We start from the raw sequence: 21911 nt of genomic DNA, 5'->3' as shown, positions 1-21911 counted from the left end.
CGCGCTCTGCTACCGGCGGCATGGGTTTGGAACCCCAGGCGCGCACTGACACACCGCTTGTCCGGCCATGCTGAGGCCGTGTCCCACATACAGCAACTAGAAGGATGTGCAACTATGACATACAACTATCTACTGGGGCCTTGGGGAGAAAAAGGGGAAAAATAAAAAAGGAGGAGGATTGGCAATAGCTGTTACCTCAGGGCCGGTCTTCCTCAGCAAAAAAAAAAGAGGAGGATTGGCATGGATGTTAGCTCAGGGCTGATCTTCCTCACACACACACACAAAAATTAAATTAAAAAAAAAAAGTGGAGTCTAATTCCCCTCCCTTTGAGTGTGGGCTTGACTTACTGTTCTGTTTTAACAAACAGAATATGATGGAAGTGCAGGTGTTTGAATTCTGAGACTAGGTCACAAAAGGCATTATATGGTCTCCTCTTTACCCTCTCTCTTGGATCACTCACCTGGCGTGAAATTGTCTTGAGGATACTCAAGCAGCTCTTTGGAGAGACCCATGTGGTTGGAAATTGAGGCCTCCTGCCAACAACCAGCAGTAAACTGAGCCTTCCTGATAACAATCAGTGAGAAACTGAGGCCTCCTGCCAAAAGCCACGTGAGTGAGCCTGCTTGTAAGCAGATCCTCCAGCCCTAGCTGACATCTTGACCCATTAGAGATCCTGAGCCAGAACAATCCAGTTAAGTGCTCCTGAATTCCCAACACACAGAAACTGTGAGATAATTAATGCTTAGTATTATTGCTGTTAAATTTTGAGGTAAATAACTATGCAGCAATAGGTAACAAATACAGTCACAAACTACCAAAGCTTACGCAAGAAAAACTATACCTGAACAGTCCTGTATCTATTAAAGAAATTGAATTAGTAGTTAAAAATCTTCCAACAAAAACTCCAAGGCCTAGATGGCTTCACTGTTGAATTCTATCAAACTTTTAAGAAATACTACCTGTTAGTTTAATTGTTGCTCCTTTCAATGTCATCTTTTTTTTCTCTGAATGCCTAATGCTTTTTCCACCTTTGATTATCGGCAGTTTTCCCATGGTGTGATTTCACATGGTTTTCTTTTTATGTATCCTGCTTGGAGTTCATGAGGCCTTTTGAATCTGTGGTTTGTTGTTTTTCATCAATTTTGTAAAGTTCTCAGTCATTATCTCTTAAAACAGTGCTTATGTTTCATTTTCTTTCTCCTTTCCTTCTGGGACACCAGTTTCCTAGGTTAGATCTTACTATATCTTTTATGTCTCTTAACGTCTCTTCTGTATTTTCACTGTTTTGTCTCTCTGCATCATTCTGGATATTTTCTTCTAACTTGTGTTCATTCACTAATTCTCTCTTCAGCTGTGCCTGTTCTGTTGTCAAATCCATCCATCACGATTCTAATTTCAGTCATGGTAATTTTCACTTCTAGAATTTCCATATTGTTTATGTAACTTTCAACTCTTTGCCAAAATTCTCATGTTTGATTTGTGTCTGAAAACTCCAGTATCTGGAGGTCCTGAAGATCTGGGTAAATGCTGCTGGTATTCATTCATGTCTCCTGGTGTGGCTACTTGTTATTGTGTGCCCTACAATGTACTTGGCAAAACTGTTTATAGATTTGAGGCTTGCTGCATTAATTTTTTATTGCTGCATAACAGGATTACCACAAGCAGCATCTTAAACCACATATTTATTTTCTCATAGGTTCTAGGGGTCAGGAGTCCAAGCACAGCTCAACTAGGGTCTCTGTTTCAGAGTCTCATAAGGCTAAATCAAGGTGTCAGCCTGAGCTGTGGTCTCAGCTGAGGTTCCACTAGGAAAGGATCCAGTTCCATGCTTGCATGGTTGTAGCATTCGGTGTCTTGTACACTGTTGGACCAAGGGCCTACTTCTTGCTGTTGGCTAGAGCCCACTCTCAGTTGCTTTCCATGTGGCCCTCTCTGAAGGCCAATTCACAACATGGCAGCTTGCTGCTTTTTTTTTCGGTGAGGAAGAGGAGCCTGAAACTAACATCTGTTGCCAATCTTCCTCTTTTTGCTGAGGATGATTGGCCCTAGACTAACATCTGTGCCCATCTTCCTCTACTTTATATGTGGGACACCTGCCACAGCATGGCTTGATAAGCAGTGCATAGGTCCACACCTGGGATCCGAACCTGTGAACCCCGGGCTGCTGAAGTGGAACGCACTAACTTAACCACTAGACCACTGGGCCGGCCTCAAACTTGCTTCTTCAAAATCAACAAGGGAGAGTGCTTCTTAACAAGATGGGCATTAGAATCTGATGTAATGTAATCATGTAGACAAAATCACATACATTCCATCGTCTTTGTGGTATTCCATTGATCAGAAGCAAGTCATAGGTCACCCCCTTCACACACACAACACCATCCCTTTTAATGTGTTTACTTCTGAATCATTCTCATTCCTAATGGGCAGCCTTTTGGGATCCTTACTCAGAGTAAGAGGAAGGGTTTACCAGTGCAGGCCACATACTCCAGTGGCTCTTCCCCCTGGTCCTATGAGATTGTCAAGATAGCCACTCAGTTATCTCAGACACCACTTACAGAACTGGCCAACACTTCCAGGGAAAAGCAGCTCATCTACCTAGGTTTCTGTGCTTCCTCAGCAATTGTTCATTGTTGTCAGCTCTCTCACATCTTTAAGCAGCTTTTTAAAAAATCGTGTTCAGCTGTCAGCTTTTCTACATGTGCTCTGTAGAAGATGTGGTCCAAATTACTTGGTCTACCATTACTATAAATGAAAGTCTTATTTTTTTATTTCCGTGATTTATTATTTGTTACTGGCCTCAACAAGGAAACAAATGATAATCAATACAGTAAATGTGTTTCAACATAATCTAACCTATTAATTTAAAGCAAACCAGGGCCGGCCCCGTGGCTTAGCGGTTAAGTGCACGTGCTCCACTGCTGGCGGCCCGGGTTCGGATCCTGGGCACGCACCGACGCACCGCTTGTCTGGCCATGCTGAGGCTGTGTCCCACATACAGCAACTAGAAGGATGTGCAGCTATGACATACAACTATCTACTGGGGCTTTGGTGGAAAAATAAATAAATAAAATTATAAAAAAAAAATAAAGCAAACCAAAGATTTACTCTTTCAACCTAGGAAAAATAAATCAGTACCAGTTTTTTCCCATTAAATTATACTGAACACTTCTATTTCTGGAGCTTTCCATAATGGAAAAGAAAATCCTAATATTATTACATAATGGATATTTATGCCTCTAAAACATGAGTCTAGAAATTAGCATGGAATTATAAAACTTTCTAGATCAGTTGATATTTTGCTAAAATCTCTATATGAAACAGTCTCTTAAATGTAGAGTATCTCTACAAATTATATATTGTTATCACTCAAGACTGCATTGCCAAACAGAAATAACATATTAATTAAACCAGCATACTAGAGTTATAGTCTGTGATGCTAATATACATTTAAAATATTTGAAGAACATTAATTTGTATTTCATTTCAAAAGGAAAGTCTGAAATTGATGAAAATTTGGGCAACATATACTGCATCCCTATTTTCAAAATACACTGATTTAGGAGTAGGACATTATATACATTTGGGAGCCTTTTATTCTTATGTGAATAAAGCAACAGGCTTATTTCTAAGATCTGTAACTACTGGACATGCTTTTGAAATAAGTATCTAAGAAAGTAAAATATACAACTACTCTGAGAATAAATTTAAAAATATAATCTACCTATCACCCACCTTGGGTAGAGACCGCTAGTTGCATTCACCTCTTGCCTCAATTTTGTACTCCTCTTTTTTCCAATTTTTCCCAGGCATATGACCATCTGTAATAAAAGCTATATTTTTTATCCTTCTTTGCAGTTAGGTGGGGGCATTGTACTTAAGTTTTGGCCAATGAAATTTAAATGAGGGTGCAACCTTCTCACTTACTTCCCTTCTTCTTGCTGGCCAGAATGTTGATGATGTGAGGGATGGAGCTTGAATAGCAATCTTGGATCATGAGTGGGAGGCCAAGTGCTGAGGTTGGTAGAGCAACACAGTAGCCTGGAATTCTTTTAAGTGAGAGGGAAAAAAATCTTTCTTTTTTATAAGCCACTGGTATTTCGAGTTTTAGTTTTATGCTGCTGTACCTAATCTTAACTGATACACATTTCAATTGTTGGCATATTACTCCTTTATTAGAAATTGTAAATGAGAAATTATTTCAATACCTGAAGACCAAACTACAACAGAAGATTCCACAGGCTCAAGATTTTGAGACATTCTGGAAAGTGTTTTCTGTAACGTATATCCTTTCCGTGGCATGGCAACATCATTCTTCTTTAAAAAGGTTACTGGACAGACATCATTTCCACCATCACCTATATAAACAATTAGTGTATAATTCACTCCCTGCTGTAACTGTTTATGTACAAATTCTCCCAAAACTACCTTTTTGCAAAGATTTTTTGGGCATCTATTGCAAGAATGAGCATGATAATTTTCCACAGTGAGATGACCATCGCTATCAAAAGCTGCTGGATTTGTAAACACTTTATCAAACACATCATAAAAATTGGTAGCTTGTAAAACCCAATCTATGAAGACTGAATTGGAATCGGAAATAATGATACACTCAAATTTATCCTTGTTCTTTCTTATAAAGTTTAAAAGTTCCACCATCCCTGGAGTGAAAGGCATTGATGTCACTGTTCTTTTCATTTCATCTTCTCTTACACCTTCATCTCCCAAATACTTAAAGACTCTGCCCATAAATTCTGTCCAAAATCCTTTTTCATAAGAATCTTTTAGTTCAATAGGAAGCTTTTTCTCTGGAGCACATTGTACAATCCTGGTGTCACTATTGTCATCTATGATTGTATTGTCAAAGTCAAAAACCAGCAAAATTTTCATGGTTCTAGAAACAGATTTTGGTTACCCTGAAAAAGAAGAAATATTATTCCTAAACATACTGTTTTACATATCGGCTATTATACTTATTTAACAAACATTACTGAGTGTTAATCTGCTAAAACAAAGGGTGAATATAAACAAGCTAAAATGATTAAGCATTTTAAGACCACCATTTAAGCACTTTTTCCTAAGAAGCAAAGTTCATATTTGAGTATTTTAAGTGAATGGAAAACAGAATATCTAAAAAGGATACTCACAGTATTATTGTGTTCCTGTGGGGATGATTCTTTGAGCACTCAGAATTAAACCATAGAGCAATCCAATGAGAGAAGTAATGGAACAATTATTCTCTTACAATCTAATTTAGAAAAGTTATAAGGCAGAAAACAAATGTAGGCTAATCATTCTTATCATCTGTAAATTATCACACACAAACTTATTCATTTAAAATATTTACAATAATCCTCATATTAAATAACAAGTCATGTGTAATAAAGATTCTCTGGTGTGTACTAATGAAAATTCTGACCAAATTTAACATAACATGAAATCTTGCAAATTTAAATGATTTTTCTAAAAAGATGTTTAAGCTTGAAATCATCAATGCCAATGTCATAACTAAATGGTTGCTTAATGTTGTACTTGAAATTCTAAAAAAATTACTTGAACTGGAGGTCAATTCAATTTTTCCAGACTAGAAGTAAGTTTTTTTTAAACAATTTTCACATTTATTTATATTTTCGCTAGATAGTTTAGCTCTGGAGTGCCCAATAATCTGGACATATGTGAGTAATCACATTACTTATGATATGACAATTACTTAAATCTCTGCTTTCATTAAAAGATAATGAAGGTCGTTAATTATAAATCTCAAGAGAAAAGGCAAGAATAAACTAGTCAACAGATGGTATGGACGAAAGTTATCACGTAAAAAAGATAATTATACAGAATACCCAGAAAAAGCTACAATTTGTGTGTGTAAACAAAAAAATTTTTTTAAAAAGAGTAATTAATATTTTTAGAGCTATCACTATACACAGGCACTGGACTAAGAACTTTACAATCTCATCATCTAACTGTCATAACTCTATTAAGTAGGAATTATTATTCTCATCTTAAAGATACGTAAACTGGAGCTTAAGGATTAAAGTGGTTAAGTATTAGTTAAGTGGCAGAGCTGGAATTTGGACTCAGGTCTGCTTGACTCCAAAGTTCATGCTTTTAAGTATCACGCTCTAGAGCCTAAGAAATAGAATATTTAAAGACTATTAATCAGTTTAAAAATAAAATACTAAGGTCATTTTGACGAAAAGATGTTTCATTACATGAAAACATTTATTAGTCTTAAAGTACACACTAACCATAATACCACATCTGTGATCTACTTTATACCTATTGTGAGCATTTAGCAAGAAATCCTAAAAAAAAAGTGAAGAACCCTACCAATAAGAAAAGAAATCAATTAAAAATGGAAAACATGGCATTTAACCACATGTATTCTCTGGTTTGTAACAACAGATATCCAGTAGATGAAATTGAGAATAGAGCTCATGACTCATATAAAGGCAAGTATTCTGAGTCTCTCAGTTGAGAATCTCTGGAGAACAACTAACCGAGAGAGTATCTCATGTTGTGTGAATCTCATGTTGTGTGAATTTAGACAGTCTATAATATTTTGATGCTCTGGATCCTTGTACCTCTAAATGTCTAATCCAGGTGTTTCTGGCTGGCTCCCAAAGATTTAAGTGCAGAATTCACTTTCCCATAGAAACAATATAATAAACAGCAATAAGGCATAGTTGACAATCATATTAGTACTGTACCTAGGCACATTTTAAATTAAACATGCTTTTTTTAGCATTCTGAATTTATACATAATTTTAAAAAAAAATTTCAAATGTAACTCTGGTGACTGAAACTACCTCAAGCCTAGATTTAATTAACCACAATTTACTGAAATTCCTGAACTATGAATCTCAAAATAATGAGAAATGTTGTAAGCCAGAAGTTAACATAGTTCCACTGTTGACTATTAATTTCTATCTAAAAGTGTACATTTCTTAATTTCAGATCTTTTTCTATTAGTTTTTTCTCACCCCTCAACATAAGCTTTTATTAAGAATACTTACCCAACTTAGTATTTCCAAGACAATTAATCTTACTTCAGCATAGAGCCTAGGTTAAATAGTCATGACAGTCTTCAGTTTTAAACACCAGCCAGTTTCTAACCAACATTGCTCCTACTCTGTATCAGGGAACAAAGTCTTCTGGTTTGGAGCAAAGGAATAGAGACTTCTTAACTCCTAAAATTAATAGAAGTATTTAAGATATTTTAAGATTTATGTTTTGTAATTATGTAGAAAATTATATTTTCTCTTACATCAGAAAAGCACTTACTGGCAATGGGACACACAAAATTTTGATTAAACAAAAAGCTTAAATACAAAACAGGGAATGTTACGTGAATGTAAGTTTTTGTCCAGTGGATAAAATCACAAGTGTTAGGCTGATTATGTCGAGATTTCCAGATTCCATTTTTCTTTTTACTTGTTAAATAATAGACAAATACCACCTTCTGTTGTCAATAAACTTTCAAATATTTAGTGCTATACTTGAAATAAAAATGTCTCCAAAAATTAAGGATGTGCATAAAGATTTAATTTTAAGAATATGAATCTATTTTGAAACCAGTTTGTTAAAATTTCAAAATAGTTATTAACTATTCTCTCCAAAAGCACAAGCAGTATATATTTGGTATGTCTGCAATGTTTCCATAGTCTAACAATAGCATATGTGCTTTTTACAATAATGTAAACTAGAAACTTGATAGACATCCAAGATTTGGGGATTGGTTAAATAAGACATGTATGTGAGAGCTATATAATGGAATATTTATTTAGCCAGTAAAAGCTAAGATGTCCAGTTCAAATTAAACAAGCAAGTCACAAAACAGTGTGTACAGTATAATCCCATTTCTGCTTTTAAAAAATAAATTTCTACAGTGGTAGGATCATGGGTGGTTCAATTGTAGTGCATTTTTTTTCTACACTGATTTTGTAATAAAAATATTTTCCCCAGAATAATTTTTTTTTTTTTTTGCTTTAGAAGATTAGCCCTGAGCTAATATCTGTTGCCAATCTTCTATATATATATTTTTTTTGCTTGAGGAAGATTAGCCCTGAGTTAACATCTGTGCCAGTCTTCCTCCACTTTATATGTGGGTTGCTGCCACAGCATGGCTGATGAGTGGTGTAGGTCAGCGCCCGAGATCCGAACCTGAACCCAAGAGCCGAAGCAGAGCTTGCCGAACTTAACCACTACACCACGGGGCCAGGCCCTTCCCCAGAATAATTTAAACTCTGTTTCAGATCAAAGTGCATATGCCACCTTCTTAATTGCACAACACAGAAAAAAAAAAAGGAGTAGAGGTTGTGGAAGGATAAATAACTAACTCTAGATGGTGTGGCTGTAAAGAAACATAGGTTAGAGTTAGAACCAGGTGTTGGAAATCAAATGATATCTGACCACCATGTCAAACTGGCAAATTACTGACATCAAATCTTATAAGAGTTAATATTTTTCATAACCAATTTAGTTAAAATTCCAAAGAATTTTTGTTAGGAGGTAATTCCCCATGGGTTTCTAGTGGTTCTGTATGTCTTACAAGCAAGGCAGTCACTGCCATTTGCTCTGGATTATTGTCTCAAAAATGTATGTATAGTGAACAGCCTGAAAGGCATGCTTATCGTCCATTATAATAAAGATTTGAGTCCCTTAAGCTCAGGTTCCTGTCCTGTAATGCAACACACTCCACGTGCAGGTCACTTCTGGCACTCTTTGCATCATCCTGTGGGAACTGGGGCAAAATTGCTGATATTCTGGCTACTGCTACTGCTGTAATTCATCTCTGACCTAGGGGTCTGTGTCGTCTACAAAACTGTGGCAGACTAAACTGTTAGCTTGCAACTGGGGTAAAATCGCTGACTCATCCCAGTTCTGGATATTTTTAAAACTATGCTTCCACAGTGCCACCAATGTTGTACGTGCAAAAACTAATTTCTGTCAACAAATATTTTATTAATCCTTTCATACTTACCAGCATTATTACGGTGGAACATCTGACAGAAAACCTGAAGAAAAACAGTACAACTATGTATTAATGATTAAAAATCACTTTAGTGATTAAAAATCTAAACTTCCTTTCATTTTGAGCAACTCCAATTTGGTGCCATGTCCTAGCCAACTAGCTTGTAATGAAATCATTTGTACCTCAATGTGTTAGAAAAGGATTCTTTGAAACCAAGCCTGCATCCACTCTTAACAGATTTTTCTGTCCTTAGAGGTCTGACTGGTCTCCCAAATACAATTTACTATAATGTATTTACCAAGCAATTTAAAGTATCTTAAAAGTCCTAACATGAATGTTCTGGGACAACCAAGTTTTTAACATTCCTGTTTTTAAAAAACTAAGCCCCATCTAGCTCAGGCCATGCCTTAGAAACCCAAGTATTTTCAAACAGGTTTTCTGTCAGTTAATCTATGGGTTTCTATAGTTAACGAGGGCTTTGCCCTTCACCTTCCACGCGCGAGGAGGTCTGTGGGCCGCACACACCAAGCCTGGGCCTCGCTCTCCCACACACCTGCCGGGTCCGCCCCGAAGGTAGGTGCAGGGACCTCGTTGGGGGTCGTCCCCCGTGAGGCCAGCGTTGGATGAGGACGGCAGCAGCAGGCCGGTTCGGGTGCCCAGGGCTCCTCAGGGACCCAGGCCGGCTGGCCTCCGCGCCACTCCTGCCTACTCTGTCTTCCGGTTTCGCCCCGGCGCCTGCCCGCGAGGGCAACCCTACTCGCACGCCGGGCCTCGGGGTCCTGCGCAGGCGCAGCCTCCGTTCTCCAACCCTACGGCCGAGAGCAGCGCGTTCTTCGTTCCTCGGCGACGGCTGCCGTCACTTCCGGCGGCGTTGCCAAGTAACTGCGGGGTGTGGCAAACACTCTGCGCCTTTGAGCCCGCTGTGCTCCACGTCGGAGTCGCTTTTCTGAGAGCGCCGTGGGCACCTCGTCAGAGATGTTGGTGCGGTTCGGAAGGCGCTGTGGACAGGCGAAGGAAAGCACAGGCGAGCTAAACGGGCCCGTCCCGGCACAGGGCGTGGGGTGAGAGGCGAGGTGCCAAGCGAGGGCTTTGGTTACCTTCGGAAATGGGCTCCACCAAGTCGAAAGCAGCTCCGTGCATGTTGGGCTCTACGTAAATCAGACAGCTTTGCCCTCAGGTGAATAGGTAGATGGGAAAAGTTTACAGAAACAGGGGTGGAGAAAAGATAAGTCAGAGACTCTCAATTAACCAGCTCCGAGAGTCTGGTGTTGGCTGAATTTTCTCGCTCTTAAGCTTTGTTATTCATTAGATGAATGGGAATAACTTTTGGAAATATCAGTGACCTCATTAGAGTCTTGGCTCTGCTGTGAACCTGCTGAGTGCTCTTAGGAAAGTCTCTGAAGGAAATGTCTCAATTTCCTCATTTCTAAAGTGAAGGTAAGGTCTCACCCTAAGGCTAATGCTTTGATAGAGTGTAAAAAATAATGCTACTTAAGGTATTGTAATTCAGATGACCTGATACAAAACTTTGATTTTGGAATAGAAGTAGCCTAGTGGGGCATCTAAAGAGCTCTTTATCAATTGCAGTGATTTTAATTTCTTAAGTCTGTAAATTCCCAATTAATGTCATGGTGACGACTAGAACCTTGGGAATTTGGACTATCTTTGTGTCTCTGACTGAGCTTCTTTATCAGTAGTGCCCCTTGTGCCAGATGCAGAGTGAAAGCCAGACATTATCCCACCAATGGACACTAGTGGGTGTTCATGCGGTGGAGGACTTAGGAAGTAGTAGCAGAGGGTCATGACATGTGGGAGAGAGACAGTACCCATGTGGCATGTATTGAAAAAACAGAATTACTGCCACATATTCACTTTCCTGTCTATGCAGTACTTACCTGTCTGTGCAGTCTGCACTAAAAGACTTAGATTTTTAAATTTTATTTTATTGTATTTATTTTTTATTTGTTTCTTTGTTTTGTGAGGAAGATTGGCCCTGAGCTAACATCTGTTGCCACTCTTCCTCTTTTTGCTTGAGGAAGATTCGCCCTGAGCTAACATCTGTGCCAGTCTTCCTCTATTTTGTATGTGGGTCACCGCCACAGCATGGCCACTGACGAGTGATATAGGTCTGCACCAGGAACTGAACCTGGGCTGAGGAAGCAGAGCACACTGAACCTAACCATTAGGTGAAGGGCAGGCCCCATAAAAGGCTTAGATTTACCTGATAGGTGTTAAATAATGTTTTGTGGCAGTTGGTCCACAAGTTTCCATCTGAGCCTCACTGCTGAGTTATAATTTCCATTTGCAAGAAGGTGAAGTAGGAGAGGAGTCCAGATATATAGACAGCTGTCTGTAAAACATATAATTATCTAAAGATTTAGTGAAGTGACATCAGCCCAAATGGTGGAATACAGGTCTCCAGAAGTCCTCTCCTCCATTAAATCAGAAAGAGACTGGCAAAAATTGTCAAAATCAACTTTTTGAGAACTCAGGAAATTAAACAAAAGCTTGCAACAGTTGGGAATGTTTATCAAATAAAGTAGCCGAATCTTGGTAACAGCAGTGAATTTTTGGCATTTTAACTTGCCCCAGTCCCATACTTGTCTCCCAGCCCCATGGTAATCTAGAAAACCACTACAATCACAGTGAAATCCAGTGGCTTAGCAACCTGTGGAGGGGACAGAACAGGGTTGGACCCCCTCCAAAGCCCGTTTCCCAGATAACTGTTATTATTTGACCTATCTGGCAGTTCCCTGGAAAACCTACTTGCAAGGCTTATCGTTATTTGACCTCACTCAGAAATCACCAGGTATGTTTATTGAAACAATCAGTGGCAATTTTTTAACATCACAGCTGCCTGAGGACAATATGCTAAGTGAAATAAGTCAGAGAAAGACAAATAACATATGATCTCACTTATATGTGGAATCTAAAAAGAAAAAAAACCAAACTTATAGATACAGAGAACAGGTTGGTGGTTGCCAGAGGTAGGGGGTGAGGGTGGGAGAAATGAGCTGAAGGGAGTCAAAAGGTACAAACTTCCAGTTATAAAATAAGTAAGTCCTGGGGGTGTACTGTACAGCATGGTGACTGTAGTTAATTATACTGTATTGCATATTTGAAAGTTGCTGCAAGTAGATCTTAAAAGTCCTCATCACAAGAAAAAAATTTTTTGTAATTATAAAAGGTAACAGACGTTAACTAGACTTATCCTGGTGATTGTTTCACAATGTTTACATAAATCATTATGTTGTATGCCTAAAACTAATATAATGTTATATGTCAAATGTACCTTAATTAAAATAAATAAATGAAATTTTTTTAAAAAAGAAGAAATCACAAGGGAAATTAGAAAATACTTTGAGATGAATGATATGCATACGCAATATACCAACATTTTAGGTGCAACTAAAGCAGTGCTTACAGGGAAACTGTAAATACATGTATGTATTAGTTGGGGTTCTCCAGAGGCATAGAATCAATAGGATGGTTTATTTATGTATATTTATGTGTATATTTATGTATTTTTATTTATATATATGTATATATGGGGGGAGGGAGAGAGAGAGACTGAGATTGATTTTAGGGAATTTGTTTATTTGATTATGGAGTCTGGCAAGTCAGAAATCCATAGAGCAAGCTGCAGGCTAGAAATTCAGGGGAGTTGATGTTGCAGTCTTGAGTCTGAAGGCTGAAAACTCAGGCAGAATTTCTGTGTTGCAATCTGGAGGCAAAATTCCTTCTTTGGAAAACCTCAGCCTTTGTTTTTAAGGCCTTCAACTGACTGGATGAGGCCCACCCACATTATGAAGAGTAATCTATAGGCATACCTCGTTTTATTGCACTTTGCAGATATTGCGTTTTTTACAAGACACTCTACCAGCAAAAAGATGATGAGCCACTAAAGGCTTAGATGATGGTTAGCATTTTTTAGCAATAAAGTATTTTTAAATTAAGGTATGTACATTTTTTGTAAACATAATGCTATTGCACACTTAATAGACTACAGTAGAGTGTAAACATAACTTTTATATGTACTGGGGAATCAAAAAATTGGTGTGACTCACTTTATTGTGATATTTGCTTTATTGCGGTAGTCTGGAACTGAACCCACATTATCTCCAAGGTATGCCTATGCTTTACTTAAAGCCAATTGATTGTAAATACTAATGGCATCTAAAAAATACCTTTACTGCAATTTCTAGACTACTGTTTGACCAAACAACTGGTGACCAGAGTCTAGCCAACTTGACACATAAAATTAACGATCACAATGTATTTTTTTTAAAAAAGGGAAAGATCTCAAATCAATAACCTAACATTACATGTTAAGAAACTAAAAAAGGAACAAAGAAAACCTAAAGCAAGCAAAGGAAGGAAATAACAAAGATTAGAGAGGAAACATGAATTAGAGGATAGAAAGGCAGTGGAGAAAATCAGTCAACTTGAAACTGGTTATTTGGAAAGATCAACAAAATTGACAAACTATTAGGTGGACTAAGAAAAAGAGAAGACTCAAATTATTAAAAGTAGCAATGAAAGAGGGGACATCACTACTGACTTTACAGAAATAAAAAGGATTATGAGGGAACATTATGAACAATTGTATGCCAAAAAATTAGTTAACCTAGATGAGATGGGAAAATTCCTGAAGTGACACAAACTACTCAAACTGACTCCAGAAGAAATACAAAGTTTGAATGGACCTCTAACAAGAGATTGAATTAGTAATTGAAAAACTTCCCACAAAGAAAAACCCAGAATCAGACGGCTTCACTGGTGAATTCTGCTAAAAGTTTAATGGGGTATTAACAGCAATCATTCACAAACTCTTCAAAAAAAAAAAAAATTAGAAGAGAAGGGAACACTTCCCAACTCATTCATTGAGACCAATATTACTCTAATACCAACATTAAAGATATCACAAGAAAAGAAAACTACAGACCAATACCCTTATGAATATAGATGCAGAAATTCTCAACGAAATACCAGCAAACCAAATCTAGCAAAATGTAAAAAGAATTATACACCATGACCAAGTGGGATTTATCCTAGGAATGCAAGGTTGGTTTAACATCTGAAAAATAGTTGAATGCTCTATATCAATAGAATAAAGGACAAAACCACATGATCATCTTAATAGACACAGAAAAAACATTTGGAAAATACACATCCATTTATGATAAAAACAACAAATTATGGATAGAAGGGAATTTTCTTAACCTAATAAAGGACATCTATAAAAAACCCACAGCCAACACCATACTTAATCGTGAAAGTCTGAAAACTTTCCCCTGAAGATCAGGAACAAGAAAAGGATGCCCACCTTCACCACTTTTTTTGTGTGTGTGTGAGGAAGATCAGCCTCGTGCTAACATCTGCCAATCCTCCTCTTTTTTTGCTGAGGAAGACTGGCCCTGGGCTAACATCCATGCCCATCTTCCTCCACTTTATATGGGACGCCGCCACAGCATGGCTTGACAAGTGGTGCGTCGTTGCGCTCCTGGGATCCGAACCGGCGAACCCCAGGCCGCCACAGCGGAGCGCGCGCACTTAACCGCTTGCGCCACCAGGCTGGCCCCTCATATTCACCACTTTTATTTAACATTGTACTGGACATTCTAGACAGGACAATTAAGCAAGCAAAACAAAAGGCATCCAGATTGGATAGAAAGAAGTAGAACTATGCATATTCACAGATGACATGATATTTTATGTGGATAATCCTAAAAAAAATCCACTAAACAACTATTAGAACTAATAAAAAAGTTCAGTAACATTGAAGGATACATGATCAACATACAAAATTCAATTCTGTTTCTATACACTTGCAATGAACAATCTGATAACGAAATTAAGAAAACAATTCCATATACAATAGCATCAAAAATACTTAGGAATAAATTTTTCTTTCTAAGAAAAAGGAATGAGCAAAACTTACACTCTGAAAAATAGCAAAACATTATTGAAATAAGTTAAAGATTTAAATAAATAGAAAGACATCCCATGTTAATTAATTGGGAGACTTAATGTTGTTAAGATGGTGGTAATCCCCAAACTGATCTACAGATTCAATGCCATCTCTATTAAAATCTGCCTGGCTTCTTTGTGGAAATTGGCAAATGATTCTAAAACTCATAGAAATGCAAGGGACCCAGAATAGCCAAAACAATCTTGATCTGAAGAACTAAATAGAAGGACTCACACTTGCCAATATCAAACTTACTACAAAGCTACAGCCCTCAAGACAGTTTGGTACAGGCGTAGGATAAACATATAGACTAATAGAATAGAAATAATGAAATAAGCCTATACATCTATAGTAAATTGATTTTGACAAGGGTGCCAAGACAACGCAATGAGGAAAGAATAGTCTTTTCAACAAATGGTGTTGGGATAACTGGATATCCATATGCAAAAGAATGAAGTTGGATCCCCTGCCTCACACCATATCCAAATATTAACTCAAAGTGGATCGTAGACCTAAATATAAAAGCTAAAACTATAAAACTCTTAGAAGAATACTTAGATGTAAATCTTTGTGACCTTGGGTTTGGCAACAAATTCTTAAATATGACATCAAAAAACACAATCAGCCCCCCCAAAAAAATAGATTTGGCCTTCATCAAAATTAAAAACCATTGTGTATCAAAGGATATTATCAAGAAAGTACAAAGATGACCCACAGAATGGGAGAAAATATTTGCAAATCGTATATCTGATAAGGGTCTAGTATCCAGATTATAAAAAACTCTTAGAACTTAATAATAAAAAGACAACCCGTTTTAAAAATCGACAAATTATTTGAACTGACATTTCTCTAAAGAACGTATGCAAATGGCCACTAAGCACATGAAAAGATGGTCAGTATCACTAGCCATCAGGGAAATGCAAAGCAAAACCACAGTTTACCACTTCATACCCGCTAGGATGGCCAAAAAAAAAAAAAAGACAAATGTTGCCTAGGATGTGGAGAAATTGGAACCCTCACACATTGTTGGTGGGAATGTTAAAATGGTGCAGCCACTTTGGAAAACAATTTGGCACTTCCTCAAAATGCTAAGCATAGAATTATACTTCTACTCTTAGGTATATACCTAAGATAATTGAAAACATGTCTCCACACAAAAACTTATACATGAGTGTTCATAGCATTTTTCATAATAGCCAAAAGGTAGAAACAACCCAAATGCCAACAAAATGTGATACTTCTATACCATGGAATAGTATTCAGCTATAAAAAAAAAATTAAGTACTGATGCATGCTACTTTGTGAATGAACCTTGAAAATATTATGTAAGTCAAAGGAGCCAACATAAAAGGCCACATATTTTATGATTCCATTTGTATGAAATGTCTGGAATAGGCAAATCCATAGAAATAGATTAATCCACAGGAAATAGATTAATGATTCTCCGGGGCTGTAGGGAGGGGAGAATGGGGGGAATGACTGCTAATGTGTCATTAGCAGGATTCCTTTCTGGGGTAATGAAAATGTTCTGGATTAGATAGTGATAATGCTTGCCCAGTTTTGTAAATAGACTAAAAACCACTGAATATTACCCTTTACAATGGCGAATTTTATGATATGTGAATTATATCTCAATAAAAAAAAGATTTTGTAAACTGTAGAAAATGTGTCGGTGATGACAGGCACATGGACTGATTTTAGATACTCTTAGGTCACTTGCCGCTGCTTTTCTCCCCTCTCTACTCCTTGGAGGGTCTGCCTATTCATATTCTCTTTTTCGCTCTGTCCGACTGTCTTGCTTGTCCCTTCTTTCAGCTGTGACCTGTTTAACTTTTCTAACGGCCACTACTAGCATTGCATGAGATCCGCTGTGAGGTAAGAATCTTGGAAATAAGATTGCCCTCTGAGAACTGAACTCTACGTCAACCCAGTGGATTAAAGCATGGATGTGTGAAATCATGGGTAGCTCTGATATCAATCAGGGCTCTCCTGATCCTCAAAGATATGGGAGAACTTGGCCCAACTTCAGTGGCCTGAGATAGTAAAAAGCCTTTCCCAAACTTTCTGTAGATTCTCTTATTTCTTTATGGTTGACCTCTCTGCTGCTTTTGTGGTTGTTCTCTTGGTTCTCTTCCTGTATGAGAGTCCATGAAATGATCTTGAATAAAACATTTCATGGGGCCGGCCTGACGGCGTAGTGGTTAAGTTCACGAGTTCCGCTTCAGCAGCCTAGGGTTTGCTAGTTCAGATCCTGGGTGTGGACCTATTCATCGCTCATCAAGCCATGCTGAGGCAGCATCCCACATAGAAAGAAGAGCTGCAGCTCTACACCTATGATACACAACTATGTACTGGTGCTTTGGGGAGAAAAAAAAGAAAAAGAGGAAGATTGGCAACAGATGTTAGTGCAGGGCCAATCTTCCTCAAAACAAATACAAAAACAAACAAAACATTTCATGAATGCAGTTACTCTACTGAAGATTCAGGTGTCATAGAAGAGGGATCACATTGTGCACTACACAGCTTTCTGACATCCTGCTCTCCTGGCACTGCTGCCAAATCCTGCTTACTACTGTATGCTTGGTAGGGAGCAGCTCCTGCCAGCGTGGGCTGTTTAGTCTACCCAGCCTCTTTAGTATTTTGGTGAATTACGTTTTCTTCTCTCTTTTATTTCACATCTTAAAGAATTGGAATGACTCTTGTGGGTCAGAGAAAGATATGTCTAACAGTGTGTTAATAAAAAGGTAGATGGTTTAACTTAGTGGCCTTTGTTACGTTAGCCTCTAATTGCAAGTAATACAAACGAAGTTGAGCCAGTTTATGCAAAACAAAGGAAATTCGTTATAAGATTCTAAGGATGTATTGATCATGACTCCGATTACAAGTGACTACTCTAACTCACAGTAGTTAAAACAAAAGGGGAATGTTTTGGCTCATGTATTTGGGAATTTAGATATAAGTCGATCCAGGACACTATTCTACTCAGCTTTGCTTGGTTTTATTCTGCATATGGAGACTTGGTATGTGGTGGGCAAGATGGTGCCTGTGGTTCTAAACTCAACTTTAGTTTAACAACCAACTTCTCACTTCCATCAACCTTAACTCAAACCCTAAGAAGACTCTAATGGATCCTGGCAGCTTTTCTCTCAGTTATCTTTCTCTCTTTCTAGAGCGATATGATTTCTTTCTTCTGCTTTTCTCTCTACTTCTGTTTCATTCTTCTCCTAATAAAAATAGTAAAAATAATAATAGCTATTATTTATTGAAAACATATTGTGTGCCAGGCCCTATTCTAAATTCTTTATATATATTCATTCAATTCTCACACCAACTATTTAAAGTACATACTATTAATATCTCCATTTTGCAGTTAAAGAATTAGACTCAGAGGGTTAAAAAATTTTGTGTAGATTCACATAGTTCATATGTGGTATGTCCAGAAAAAGTCCTGGTAGTCTGTTTCCAGAGTCCACACTTTTTTTTTAATAATTGTTTTATTGAGGTCATATTGGCTTCAGGTGTTCATCACTATATTTCACTTTCTATAGACTGCATCGTATTCACCACCAACAGTCCAGTTTTTATCCATTACCATACATATGTGCCCATTTACCTCTTTTACCCTCCCCCCACCCCCTTCTGCTCTGGTAACCACTAATCTGTTCTCCTTATCTATGTGTTTATTTGTTTATCTTCCACATATGAGTGAAATCATATGGTATTTGTCTGTCTCTGTCTGACTTATTTGGCTTAGCATAATACCCTTAAAGTCTGTCCATGTTGTTGCAAATATCACAATTTTGTCTTTTTTACAGCTGAGTAGTATTCCATTGTGTGTGTGTGTGTGTGTATGTGTGTGTATATATATATACCACATCTTCTTTATCCATTCATCCGTTTGTGGGCACTTGGGTTACTTCCACATCTTGGCTATTGTGAATAATGCTGCAGTGAACCTAGGGGTGCATTAATCTTTTTGAATTATTGATTTCATGTTCTTTGGATGAATATACAATAGTGGAATAGCTGGATCATGTGGTATTTCTATTTTTAATTTTTTGAGAAATCTCCATACTGTTTTCCATAGTGGCTGCACCAGTTTGCATTCCCACCAGCAGTGTATGAGGGTTCCCTTTTCTCCACATCTTCTCCAACAGTTGTTATTTGTTGTCTTGTTAATTATAGTCATTCTGTTAGGTGTGAGGTGATATCTCATTGTAGTTTTGGTTTGCATTTTCCTTTGAACATCTTTTCATGTGCCTGTTGGCCATCTATATATCTTCTTTGGAAAAATGTCTGTTCATATCCTCTGCCCTTTTTTTTTTTTTTTTTTTTTTGCTGAGGAAGATTTCACCCTGAGCTAACATCTGTTGCCAATCTTTCCCTTTTTACTTGAGGAAGATTCACCCTGAGCTAACATCTTGTGCCAGTCTTCCTCTGTTTTGTATGTGGGTCGCTGCCACAGCATGGCTTGATGAGTGGTGTAGGTCCATGCCTGGGAACCGCACCTGGGCTGCTGAAGAGGAGCATGCCAAACTCAAACACTAGGCCATGGGGCCAGCCCCCTCTTCTGCCCATTTTTTGATCGGCCTGTTCATTTTGTTGTTATTGAGTTGTATGAGTTATTTCTATATTTTGGAAACTAACCCCTTGTCAGATATTTGATTTGCAAATATTGTCTCCCAGTTGGTGGGTTGTCTTTTCGTTTTGTTCATGGTTTCCTTTGCCATGCAGAAGCTTTTTAATCTGACGTAGTCCCATTTGTTTATTTTTTCTTTTGTTTCCTTTGCCTGAGTAGACATGGTATTTTAAAAGATACTGCTGAGACTGATGTCAAAGAGTGTACTGCCTATGTTTTCTTCTAAGAGTTTTATGGTTTCAGGTCTTACATTCAAGTCTTTAATCCACTTTGAGTTAATTTTTATGTATGGTATAAGGTGATGGCCTACTTTCATTCTTTTGCATGTGGCTATCCAGTTTTCCCAGCACAATTTGTTTGAAGAGACTTTCCTTTCTCCATCGTATGTTCTTGGCTCCTTTGTCAACGATTTGCTGTCCATAGATGTGTGGTTTTATTTCTGGGCTTTCAATTCTGTTCCATTGATCTGTGTGTCTGTTTTTGTCCCAGTACCATGCTGTTTTGATTACTATTGCTTTCTAGTATATTTTGAAGTCAGGGATTCTGATGCCTCCAGCTTTGTTCTTTTTTCTCAGGATTCCTTTGGCTATTCAGGGTCTTTTGTTGTTCCATACAAATTTTAGGATTCTTTGTTCTATTTCCATGAAGAATGTCATTGGAATTCTGATTGAGATTGCATTGAATCTGTAGATTGCTTTAGGTAATATGGACATTTTAACTATGTTTATTCTTCCAATATAGGAGCATGGACTATCTTCCCATTTCTTTATGTCTGCTTCGATTTCTTTTAATAATGTCTTATAGTTTTCAGTGTATAGGTCTTTCACCTCCTTGGTTAAATTTCTTCCTAGATATTTTATTCTTTGTGTTGCGATTGGAAATGTGATTGTATTCTTGATTTGTCTTTCTGTTAGTTTGTTATTAGTGTATGGATGCATCTGATTTTTGTATGTTGATTTTGTATCCTGCAACTTTACTGTAATAATTGATTATTTCTAATAGTTTTTTGGTAGATTCTTTAGAGCTTTATATATATAGAATCATGTCATCCACAAATAGTGACAGTTTTATGTCTTCCTTTCCTATTTGGATCCCTTTTATTTCTTTTTCTTGCCTAATTGCTCTGGCTAAAACTTCCGGTACTATGTTGAATAAGAGTGGCAAGAGTGGGTGTCCTTGTCTGGTTCCTGTTCTCAGAGGAATGGCTTTGAGTTTTTCACTGTTGAGTATGATGTTGGGTGTGGGTTTGTCATATATGGCCTTGATTATGTTGAGGGACTTTCCTTCTATACCCATTTTATTGAGAGTTTTTATCATAAATGGATGTTGGATCTTGTCAAATGCTTTCTCTGCTTCTATTGAGATTATCATGTGATTTTTATTCTTTTTTTTGTTAATGTGGTGTATCACGTTGATTGATTTGTGGATGTTGAACCATCCTTTGCATCCCTGAAATAAATCCCACTTGATCATGGTCTATGATCCTTTTAATGTATTGTTGTATTCAGTTTGCTAATATTTTGTTGAGGGTTTTTGCATCTGTGATCATCGGTGATATTGACCTGTATTTTCCTTTTTTCTGTTGTCCTTGTCTGGTTCTGGTATCAGGGTAATTTTGACTTTGTAGAATGAATCAGGAAGCATCCTGTCCTCCTCAATATTTCGCAATAGTTTGAGAAGGCTAGGTATTAAATCTTCCTTGAATGTTTGGTAGAATTCACCAGAGAAGCCATCTGGTCCTGGACTTTTGTTTTTTGGGAAATTTTTGATTATTGTTTCAATCTCTTTACTTGTGATTGGTCTATTCAGATTCTCTATTTCTTCTTCTTCTTTTTTGTTTTTCGTGAGGAAGATCAGCCCTGAGCTAACATCCATGCCAATCCTCCTCTTTTTGCTGAGGAAGACTAGCCCTGAACTAACATCTGTGCCCCTCCTCCTCCACTTTACATGGGACACCGCCACAGCATGACCCGACAAGCGGCACGTCTGTGTGCGCCCGGGATCCGAACCCAAGCCGCCAGCAGCGGAACACGTGCACCTAACTGCCACACCATGGGGCCGGCCCCCTCTATTTCTTCTTGATTCTGTTTTGGTAGGTTGTATGATTCTGAGAATTTATCCATTCTTCTAGGTAATATAATTTGTTGACATATAGCTTTTCATAGTATTCTCTTATACTCCTTTTTGTTTCTGTGGTTTCTATTGTAATTTCTCCTGTTTCATTTCTGATTTTATTTATTTGAGTCTTCTCTCTCTTTTTTTTTTTTTTTTTAGTGAATCGGGCTAAGGGTTTGTCAATTTTGTTTATCTTCTCAAAGAACCA

General features: G+C 37.6%; 2 protein-coding genes across 6 annotated transcripts in view; one reads left to right on the top strand and one right to left on the bottom strand.

Annotated features, from left to right (window-relative positions):
• Positions 1 to 3123: 3123 nt before the first annotated feature.
• Positions 3124 to 9796, bottom strand: PHOSPHO2 (phosphatase, orphan 2). 5 transcript variants are annotated; one of them, XR_009221418.1, is made up of 6 exons: positions 9532 to 9795; positions 8988 to 9021; positions 7021 to 7194; positions 5149 to 5249; positions 3929 to 4917; positions 3124 to 3822 (listed from the first exon to the last, which is right to left on the bottom strand). XR_009221418.1 is itself a non-coding variant. In XM_058549217.1 (5 exons), the coding sequence occupies exon 5, from the start codon at positions 4889 to 4891 to the stop codon at positions 4166 to 4168; it is 726 nt and encodes a 241-aa protein (XP_058405200.1). In that variant the 5' UTR covers positions 4892 to 4917; positions 5149 to 5186; positions 7021 to 7194; positions 8988 to 9021; positions 9532 to 9796; the 3' UTR covers positions 3124 to 4165. The 5 variants fall into 5 exon arrangements, 4 of the variants coding, with proteins under 4 accessions (XP_058405200.1, XP_058405198.1, XP_058405201.1 ...); XM_058549217.1 differs by having other exon boundaries at positions 3124 to 4917; positions 5149 to 5186; positions 9532 to 9796; XM_058549215.1 differs by having other exon boundaries at positions 3124 to 4917.
• Positions 9602 to 21911, top strand: part of CFAP210 (cilia and flagella associated protein 210) — a 46974-nt gene continuing 34664 nt past the window's right edge. The window contains exons 1-2 of the mRNA XM_058548592.1: positions 9602 to 9833; positions 9895 to 10002. Of these exons, the coding sequence (XP_058404575.1) occupies positions 9602 to 9833; positions 9895 to 10002 (340 nt within the window). The remainder of the gene's footprint in view (positions 9834 to 9894; positions 10003 to 21911) is intronic.

This window comes from Diceros bicornis, chromosome 10 (assembly GCF_020826845.1).
Source record: "Diceros bicornis minor isolate mBicDic1 chromosome 10, mDicBic1.mat.cur, whole genome shotgun sequence".
Lineage (NCBI taxonomy): Eukaryota > Metazoa > Chordata > Mammalia > Perissodactyla > Rhinocerotidae > Diceros > Diceros bicornis.
The sequence above is the reverse complement of the archived record's forward strand: the minus strand, read 5'-3'. Positions and strand labels throughout refer to the sequence as shown.

Excerpts from the sequence above, each read along its gene's own strand:
- PHOSPHO2 (XM_058549217.1), bottom strand. The coding sequence starts at position 4,891 with ATGAAAATTTTGCTGGTTTTTGACTTTGACAATACAATCATAGATGAC.